The sequence below is a fragment of the Salpingoeca rosetta genome (genome assembly GCF_000188695.1).
Source record: "Salpingoeca rosetta unplaced genomic scaffold supercont1.38, whole genome shotgun sequence".
In the NCBI taxonomy this organism is placed as follows: Eukaryota; class Choanoflagellata; order Craspedida; family Salpingoecidae; genus Salpingoeca; species Salpingoeca rosetta.
In genome coordinates, this window is record NW_004754896.1 from 153,818 (window position 1) to 163,817 (window position 10,000).

General features: G+C 54.1%; 2 protein-coding genes across 2 annotated transcripts in view; one reads left to right on the forward strand and one right to left on the reverse strand.

The window, feature by feature from the left end:
- PTSG_10548 (uncharacterized protein) lies at positions 1 to 7,725 on the forward strand. Its single transcript, XM_004988025.1, has 17 exons — positions 1 to 160; positions 498 to 661; positions 909 to 1,002; positions 1,240 to 1,362; positions 1,567 to 1,685; positions 1,945 to 2,048; positions 2,261 to 2,396; positions 2,705 to 2,816; positions 3,068 to 4,279; positions 4,538 to 4,668; positions 5,075 to 5,184; positions 5,376 to 5,466; positions 5,774 to 5,893; positions 6,201 to 6,273; positions 6,532 to 6,671; positions 6,826 to 6,981; positions 7,200 to 7,725. The coding sequence occupies exons 1-17, from the start codon at positions 19 to 21 to the stop codon at positions 7,320 to 7,322; spliced, it is 3,150 nt and encodes a 1,049-aa protein (XP_004988082.1). The 5' UTR covers positions 1 to 18; the 3' UTR covers positions 7,323 to 7,725.
- Positions 7,726 to 8,113: 388 nt separating this feature from the next.
- Positions 8,114 to 10,000, reverse strand: part of PTSG_10549 (uncharacterized protein) — a gene marked incomplete at both ends in the record, with an annotated part of 5,081 nt that continues 3,194 nt past the window's right edge. The window contains 5 exons of the mRNA XM_004988026.1: positions 8,114 to 8,184; positions 8,362 to 8,426; positions 8,658 to 9,303; positions 9,544 to 9,594; positions 9,887 to 10,000. The exon at positions 9,887 to 10,000 is cut by the window's right edge and continues 376 nt beyond it. Coding sequence (XP_004988083.1) covers positions 8,114 to 8,184; positions 8,362 to 8,426; positions 8,658 to 9,303; positions 9,544 to 9,594; positions 9,887 to 10,000 — 947 coding nt within the window. The remainder of the gene's footprint in view (positions 8,185 to 8,361; positions 8,427 to 8,657; positions 9,304 to 9,543; positions 9,595 to 9,886) is intronic.

The following is a 10,000-nucleotide window of genomic DNA, read 5'->3' on the forward strand; positions in this document are numbered from 1 at the left end:
AGTGACACCGACACCCTCATGGATGCAACATCATCACCATCACCCACGTCGCTAACCTCGCCAACGTCAACAGCAGCAGCAGCAGCAGCAGCAGCAACGACAACAGCAGCGTTGTCATCGTCGTCACCTCGAAAGTGGCTAGGTCCCCGCGTTGTCAGAGGTGTGAACACGGGCACACAATCATCGGTGTGGTGTTGTTGAGCGTTTGCGTGCATGTGTGTGGAAATGTGTGTGTGTGTGTGTGGATGTGTGTGTGTGGATGTGTGTGTGTGTTTTGTTGTGTTGTGTTGTGCATAGTTGTTTGAACTCCTGTACACATTCATTCCCACGCGTATGCGCTTGAGTCTGTTCCTTCCACAACACGCCCCCTGGCCCCCTCCAATCACTCGCCATTCGCTGACCACCACCACCACCACCACCATCAACCATCACCATCAACCACCATCAACCATCCCACTCCATTTCCCTCGTGCGGCATCCACGATACCGTCCACCAGTTGAGCGTGGCGAGGGCGGGCGTTTCAACTTCGATGTGAGCGGTGGCGCCGAGAGCCTGATGCTGCCACGTGTCATCTTGCATCATGCCGGCGCCGCGCCGAATTACGTCACACACGAGCGCCTCAACACGGGCGATGAAATTGTTGCTGTCGACAACATCCAGGTGTGTGTGTGTGTGTGTGTGTGTGTGTGTGTGTGTGTGTGTGTGTGTGTGTGTGTGTTGTGTGTCAAAGGAGATGGAAACGACGCACATGCTTCTGTGGATGTGTGAGTGTGGATGTGCCTGTGGATCGACCACTTCCCTCTGACACGTGTACACATTCATCTATCCTCACCACTCTCACGCACACACTCACGCACATTCATGTCTGTGCCCCCCCCCCCACACATCGCTCCCTTGCCATTGTCAGGTCGCTGGCATGTCGCACGATGCGGTGGTTCGTGTCCTCAAAGCGGCAAAGGAGACAGTCACGCTCACCGTCCTTCCCATTGACCAGCGCACAGGTTGGTCGAGATGCGAGAAGCATGGGCGCGGGCGTGTGTGTTGCTCACGTGTGTGTTTGTGTGTGTGCGTAGGGTCTCGTGTGTGCGCGCGCGTTGGCACGATGATTAGCAAATTAAAGGAGAAAGTGTCGCGCTCACACACACACACACACACACACACACACACACACACACACACACACACACACACACACACACACACACACACACACACACACATACACACACATCCTGCAGCGTTTCAGTGCAATGACAATGCGCAGCAGGAGGGCACAGGGAAGATCTTCAAGGCGCAGTCCTCCTCGGCGTTTAGAACGCTGGACAGCGATGTGCCAATCACCACACGCCCACCGCTCTCAGGTGCGTGCAGTTGGAGTTGTGGTGATGTGTGGATGTGTACAAACGCCTTGTGTGTGCCTGTGCATGTGTGTGCGTATGCACGTGCGCGCGCGTGTGCGAATGGGCAACACAGACAAACAGAGCGTTCTTCTTGTCCTGTCACGTCTTGTCCCATGGCACATCACTAACGCGACTGCCCTGCCCATATTGTGTGTGTACTCACAGACGAGGTGGATGGCAAGGATTACCATTTTGTGTCTGTCGCGCTGTTCCAGTACCTGCTGACACACAAGCACGTCCGCGAATGGGGTCAGCTCAAGTCGCACTTCTACGGAGCTCTCAAGGTGCGGTGACATTGTGGGTGGTGGTGGAAACACACATGTGTCGGTTTGTGTGTATTTTTGCATATGTGTGTTCGTACGTTAGTGGACATGGGTGTGCTTGCACGTGAGTGGATATGGGTGTGCTTGCACGTGCGTATGTGTGTATGTGTGTTTGCGCTGCTTTGTTTCCCGGCACCTCGACGCTGTTCTTACACTGACCATCTTCTTTCTCATCATTCCCCACACCACGTGCACCTACCCCGCTTCGTGACTGTTCCAGACGACACTCGAAGTGTCACCGGTGCGCAGCCTGTCCAATGTGGACCTCATCGCCACCACCATCAAATCCCGCTGCGGTCGTCTCAAGGTCGCGCACGTGCAGAGGTAATAAATGTACATACACTGCATGTTGGTGAACACAGTGCGACGTGATGTCTTGGAGAGTCGATTTCCCCACTCTTCTTGGTGTTTGCTCTGTGCCTTTCACACACACACACACACACACACACACACACACACACACAAACGAGCGCACGCTTTCCCACTCACTCACTGTGTCATTGTCGCGCATGCACATCACCACCTGATCGTGCCAGGAACGCCAATGGCGTGTTTGGATTCACCATCGGCGGCGGTGCCGGTGTTGGTGAATTGCCGTTTGTCGATCGCGTGTGCGACGTCAAAATTGCCAACCCGGACAAAGCATCCATCCTTCCCAATGACGCAATCCTGGTGCGCACACACACACACACACACACACACACACACACACACACACACACACACACACACACACACACACACACACACACACACACAGAGCAGCAGCAGCAGCAGCGGCAGCGGTTGATTGTGTGCATGTGTGTGTTCAGTGGCGTACTATTGAGCTTGTATGCCAGATTGTTTTGCTGTACTTTGTGCCAAACCGTTTCATTCTCGCCGTTCTCTCACTGCTTCTTCCGCACACAAACACATGCACACACACGCACACGCACACACACACACACACGCTCCATGTGCTTGTATTGTAATGCCTGCAGGCAATTGACGGCGTGACTGTTGCAGCTGAGACGAGCGGTGCTGTGACGGAACTTATCACCGCTGGCGGAAACATTGTGAAACTTCTGCTTCTCACCCACTCGTTTGATGGAGGTGAGGTTGGCTCCATGCAAACATCGGTTGTGTGTATGTGTGTGTTTGTGTTCTGTTTGCATGCCTTTGGCGGCGTGCTGTTGATCTCCGCCCTTCCCTTTGTCTTCTCTCTCTCACTCTCTCACACACACACACACACACATACACACTCGCACACACGCACACACACACACTCGCACACACACACACACACACACACACTCGCACACACGCACACACACACACACGCACACACACACAATCGCACACAGTGCGTGAGCGAGGCGCAAGCGGGGATGACCGCAGCACAACGAACAGCTTCCGTGCCCACGCCCCACCAGCCATGTCCAACACATACGCAGCATCTGCATCGTCATCATCAGCCACGTCATCCGCCACGACAGGCATCACATCCTCGTCAGCAGCAGCAGCAGCGATGATGGCTCGTGGCCAGCGCGTGCAGGCAACCTCATCATCATCATCCTCTTCTATTGCTGCAACGTCAGCTACCACCACACCTGCCGCCTCTGCTGCTGCTGATGCTGATGCGCAGAACCAAAATGCGCACTCCGCTGGCGGCGTTCTAAACGCGTTTGCCCCTCCAGGCGTTGGCGATTTCGGCGTGAAGCAAGTTGCAGCAGAGATGGAGGGCACCCTTCGCAAGGCGAGCGGTGAAGCCGTTGGCGGTGGCGATGGTGGCGAAAGGGTGAAGGGTGATGGGGTGAAGGGTGAGTTGGTGTTGACCAACGGAGACATCAAGACAGCAGAGATGATGGCGCTGGAACAACACTCCGGAAAGGAGGAAGGGAAGAAGGAAGAAGACACGAAGACAGAGGAAGTCGAAGAAGACACTGAGACAGGCACTTCCGCAACGGCAGCGGAGACATCGGCACCCACCGCTGACGATGGTGGGGATGGTGATGTGAGCAAGGCCCGCGATGTGAAGAACGGTATGGGCGACGGGCAGGACGAAGCAGCCGACACGACGCAAAAGACCGAAAACACCATGGGACAGAACATGTCAGAGCCATCCACAGCACCGACAGCAGCAGCAAACGCGGAGGAGGCGGAGAAAGAAGAGGACGCGACTGGTGATGGTGATGGTGATGGTGATGGCGGTGCGCAGTGGAACAGTGATGTTGTATCTGTGGATCCATTTGCTGCTGTGGACGACACCGACACCAAGGCATCAGCCACCACTACCACCACGACCGTGGCTGGCGGTGGCAAGCAGGACATTGTGCGGGACGAGAGTCCTGTGACGAAGCGAAGCCGAACAACGACAGCGGCCAGCAGTGGTGGTGATGATGATGATGACGATGATGATGGTGAGTATGTTCAGATCATTGCAGGCGATGAGGATGACGATGACGATGACAACACGAAGAAAGAGGAGGAGGAAGCAGAGAAGCGTGTTCCCGTGAACATCGAGCCGGCGATGCATGCAAGCATCATGAAACTCTCTAAGGACCACGCCCTTGCAGGTGCGAAGTGGATTTAGGGAGGGGGAGGGGAAGTTAAGGTGCCAGTGATATATGGTGTGTGCGTGTTGTGTTCGAACGTGTGCTTGGACTTGCGTGCTTGTGTTGGTCGCACACACACACACGTTTGTGTCCACGCACAAATATAAAACACACACACACGCGCACACGCACACACACACACACACACACACACACACACACACACACAATCCTCGTTGCTCACACGTGTGCACGTGGTGCCACTCCGTGTCTTGACAGATGAGTTTGTTGCACTCTCTCGTGTTGGCGTGTCATCGACCAGCGAGCATTCGGCCAAGAACAGATCCAAGAACAGATACAGAAACATCACCGCATACGATCACACGCGCGTTGTTCTCGACATCTTGGAGGTGGGGCAACCTCAGGATGGTTCGGAAGTGATGATGCTTCATGATGGTGATATGTATGTTGGTGGTGGTGGTGGTGGTGATGGGGATATGTGTGTTGGTGGCAGTGGTGATGATGGTGGTGATTGCAACGCCATTTCATGACTCGTGTTCTGGAGCGGAGTTCTTGCTCCGTTGTCTGCGGAGCGCCGCAACGCCTTTCATCTTGAATCTCTTTGTGTGAATATGTCATTTCTCTCTCACTCGCACACACACACACACACACACACACACAATTACACTCGCACACGCACACACTCAACGCACTCGTCACACACACTCAATGCACTCGTCACACAAACACACACACACACACACACACACACACACACACACACTTGTCACACGTGCACGTGTGTTCTCAACTCAGGGCGACGATGACTGCGATTACTACAACGCCAACTTCATTCCGAGTGATAGCTCTGCGCAGTCGTACATTGCATGCCAGGGACCAACGCCCCCAAGCATGGAGGACTTCTGGTGCGTGCGTGTGTGTGTTTGTGTGTTTGTGTCATGTCGTGTGTGTGTGTGTGTGTGTGTGTCGTGAAAGTAGGTTCGGCTTGATTGGGTATTTGGTGTTTTGCAGCTCACATTCATGTCTACTATGCACGACATGGCTACACTCAACATGGTGCTGACCACATCTCTCCCGAATGGTGGACGTCCCACAGGCGTATGGTGTGGCAGAAGGATGTGTCTGTCATTGTGATGGTGACCAAGGAAACCGAGCTGGGGCGCATCAAGTGCCATCGCTACTGGCCGGTGTGTGTACGTGTGTGTGTGTGTGTGTGTGTGTGTGTGTGTGTGTGTGTGTGTGTGTGTGTGTGTGTGTGTGTGTGTGTGTGTGTGTGTGTGTGTGTGTGTGTGTGTGTGTGTGTGTGTGTGTGTGTGTGTGTGTGTGTGTGTGTTCGACCTTTTGATGACTTCGACGTCTTATCATGTCCATTGCAACGCGAACATCATATCGTCACGTACCAACGCTCCCTCACTTACCACCACCCACCACGCACCACCCACGCACCACCCACGCACCACTCACGCGCCACAACCCATGACAAACACCGAGCAGACGTTGGCTGCGACAGAGGCTGGCCGCCCGCTGGAGATGGGATATTACACCGTCAAGTGCACGGCCGAAAACGTCACGTTTCTGCTCACCGACCGCACGTTCGAGCTCGAGCGATACGGGGTAAGGCGAGACAAGGCGGTGGCTGTTTGCATATGTGTGTGCGTGTGTATGTGTGTGCGTGCGTGTGTGAAGGGAGAGTGTTGGAGACTGAAAAGGCGGAGGGAATAGGATGGTGTGCTTTGTGTGTCTATGCGTTTGAACTTTCGTGATCTTGGCTGGTGACAAGTTCCGAGAAGCCATCGATTGACCAACGACACACACACACACACACACACACACACACACACACACACACACACATACACACACACACACACACACACACACACACACACACACGCACACACACACACACACAATTATGAAGGAACCAATTCGCACTGTTCGTCAAGTGCACTACCATTCGTGGCCAGACCACGGCATCCCACAACATCTCTCAGGTGCCGCCATTCATGGCGACGTTGTTGTTGTTGTTGTTGTTGTTGTTGTTGTTGTTGTTGTTGTTGTTGTTGTTGTTGTTGTCGTTGTTGATGATGATGATAATGATGTGTGGTATCGTTGTTGCAATCAATTTGTCCGCTGATCTTGAATCACTGCTTATGACTGTTGTCACGCTTCGCGTTCACATGAACCTGCGCCCTTCGTGCCTATTTTTCACGCTCACACACACATGCACACACACACACATTGTCACACAGATCTGCTGTTGTTCCGGGAGTATGTGCGGGGCGTGCATGCGTCGATGGGTCACAGAGGGCCACTGCTGGTTCACTGCAGCGCCGGTGTTGGCAGAAGTGGAACCTTCATCGCCATTGATCGCATCATGCGTCGCTTGGAGGTGCGTGCATGTGTGTGTGCACGAGTGTTGATGTCGAGCTTACGCTCCGCCTTTATCGACGAATGCGTGTGCTCATCCCTTCTTTTCACACACACACACACACATACACACACGCACGCACACACACGCACGCACACACACGCGCGCGTGTCAGGTGATGCCACGCCACGAACCCGTGACGAAGGAGACGGTTGATTTGAACAAAATCGTGCACGAAATGCGCACGTGTCGCAACCTGATGGTGCAGACAACGGAACAGTACATCTTCCTGCACAAGCTCATCACCCACCTCCTCGCCCAGTGCAGAGAGGTGAGACAGGGCGAGCGTGTGTGTGTGTGTCCATGTGTGTGCATGGCTGTGTGTGTGTGTTTGATCATCGTGAACACGTTCGCTTCTTTGTACGCACACGCTTCTCTGTGCGTGTGTGCGTGTTCAGCACGACAGCTAGTAATCCTCGAAGGTACTTTCCATTTCATTCACCACCACCACCACGACGACCACGACGACGACCATCTTGCTCCCAACAGGTTGATGCTCTGGATGTGTCATCGCATCTGCAGTCCCAGTTTGAGCAGCGACAGCTGGAGTTTGAAAACGCATACGACTCTCTCGAATCCTACAGCGATGACAGTGATGATGACGGCAAGTGATTGTTGGGTGGTCACGTGCGAAGGAGGGCGTGAAGGGTGGTGTGTTCGCAGGGGGCGAATCACTGCTCGATTCATGCATGCGCGTGTGCATTGGTGGCTTGCAATTCGGTGTTTGTTGCTTGCAAGAACAGCACAGTTTGCTTGCCTGCAAGTGCGTTTCTTAACTTGAGGTCCGAGGCGGCGTTTGCCTGTTACCTACGTTGTTGGTGGCGTGTTGATTGGCTTCTCCTCTACTGCCTTTGCTGCCAGTTGTGTTAGCAGCCCAGATCTTGCTTGCGTTTGTTTTGAGTTTCTGTTGATGTGAGTTCGTGGACGTTTACATCACATAAACACCATGGACAAAACTGCAACACAACATGAGGTATTGCCGTGATCATCATCGTCGTCATCGTCATCATCATCATCACCAACCAACATGTGTTGTCTCGCTCTCACACACGGTTTGTGTTGTACTGCGTGATCCACACATGATCGAGCGAAGCGAGTCAGAGCACAACGCAGCGAGAGTTGGAGACCACAGCAGCCACAATGCGCTGCTGATGTAAATGAAATACACGAAGGAAAAATCAACGTGGCAAGTGCAATTGGAAAGCAATGGACAACAAGTTCTACCATCAACACACGGCAAAGCAAAAGCAAGGGGCAGTGTGTGTGTGTGTGTGCGCGTGTGCATATGTGTTTCGTTGCACAACACCAACAGCAAGAAAGGAATGCACTGCACGAACAACGACGCTGATTACAGCAACGTCACCACCATCATGATCACCATCATCGTCAGTGGTCAACAAAGTCTATTTCCACACGGGCTGTGTTCCCGCTTGCTGTTTTCCATCACCGCGAACTCCGCTGTTCTTCATCTCATCTTGCGATGGGGGTGGTAGAGTGGTGTGGGGGCGTGGTGTTAGGGGTGGCCTGTCGTGTACAGTTACTGTGCGAGCTCGCATGTGGTGTTGCCGTGTTGATCTCAACATGGCAAGGACTTGCAGGCAAACAGACGACAAAGAGATGCACACGTGTACACATGATCGCACGCACACACCTGTTGAGCGCTTTGATGAACGCAGAGAGTTGGCGAGCCACGGCTTTTCATAGTCGCGACGAGGTCTGAAATGCCCGCGATGAACGACAGAAGGGAAAGGAAAGGGAAAGGAAGGAAGGAAGGAAGGGAGGTGAGACCACACACACACACACACACACACACACACACACACACACACACACACACACACACACACACACACACACACACACACACACACACGCGCGCGCGCGCGCGCACACACACACACACACGCACGCACGCAGGCACACGCACACACATGTGATGCGACGTACTTTGGCTGCCCATCACCATCATCATCATCATCATCTTCGTCGTCGTCACCATCGGTGTCCCGCCGGTGCTGCTGCTGTTCGTGCTTGGCGCGTCGTGAAGGAAAATGGACACCACCACCACCACCACTTGCACCGCCCTTGGCACCTTGCTGCTGGTGCTCTTTGTCTTTGCCCTTGCGTGTGGTGCCGGTCGCAGCGCTGGCTGTGCTGTGAATGCTCACACCGCCATCGCCGCCACCATCACCACCACCATCATCATCGTGATGGCCAGTGCCGCTTGCGTTGTGTCCCGGTCGGCGTGTGTTCGCTGATGCAGATGTTGATGCTGCTGTTGCGTGCGCATCCTCGCGTCGCCTGCGAAGCGGCGATGGCTGCAGCGCGTGCTCAGAACGCGTTTTGTGGGAGGACCCTGCCCCACTACGCGGCCCCGCGTTTCTGCCACTGTCCTTCCGCTGTCGTCTTTCGCCAGCGTGATCACGGCGTTCATCATCATCACCACCACCACCACCACCGCTTTTGCGTTCACCACCGTCACCGTGGTTGCCAGCACGGTGCATGGTGCTGTTGGTGTGCTGGTGCTGGTGCCTCAGTGCCAGCAATCGCTCCTTGTTCAACGAATCCTGAGCAAACATCCGCATGTCAAACTCTGCACCGTGGGGATTGTTGGTATTGTTGTTGTTGTTGTTGTTGTTGTTGTTGTTGTTGTTGTTGTTGTTGTTGTTGTTGTTGTTGTTGTTGTTGTTGTTGTTGTCGTTCGTTATGTGAAGTAAAGGGAGAAGAGCACACACGGGCGAGACACCATCAATCCACATGACGCTGTGTGTTGCGGACAACACATCACGCGTGCCTGCAAGCACGCGGCGAAAGCCAACTGCAACCGACGTACCATATCCCGTTGTGGCGGCGGCGCGTTGGTCCGCAAGCGGCATGTTACCTCCTGTCGACAACAATGCAGCGAGGAGAAGGCGGAGGAAGCAAAGGGCGAGGTGAATGAGGAGAGGAGAGGGGGGGGCAGTGACAAGGCAGCGAACACCACCCTGACGCACGACACACACACACACACAGACACACACACACACACAACACAGACACACACACACAAACACAGACACACACACAGACAGACACACACACGACACACACACACACACACACACACACACACACACACACACACACACACACACACACACACACACACACACACACACACACACACACAGTATCACCACCTTGAGCACCGGTCCGGAAGGGAGGCTGTGTCCTGTCACCCCAATCAGCACCACCATCATCATCACCACCACTGCGGTGCTGGCGCGCGTATGCCTCCTCCTCCACTTCCT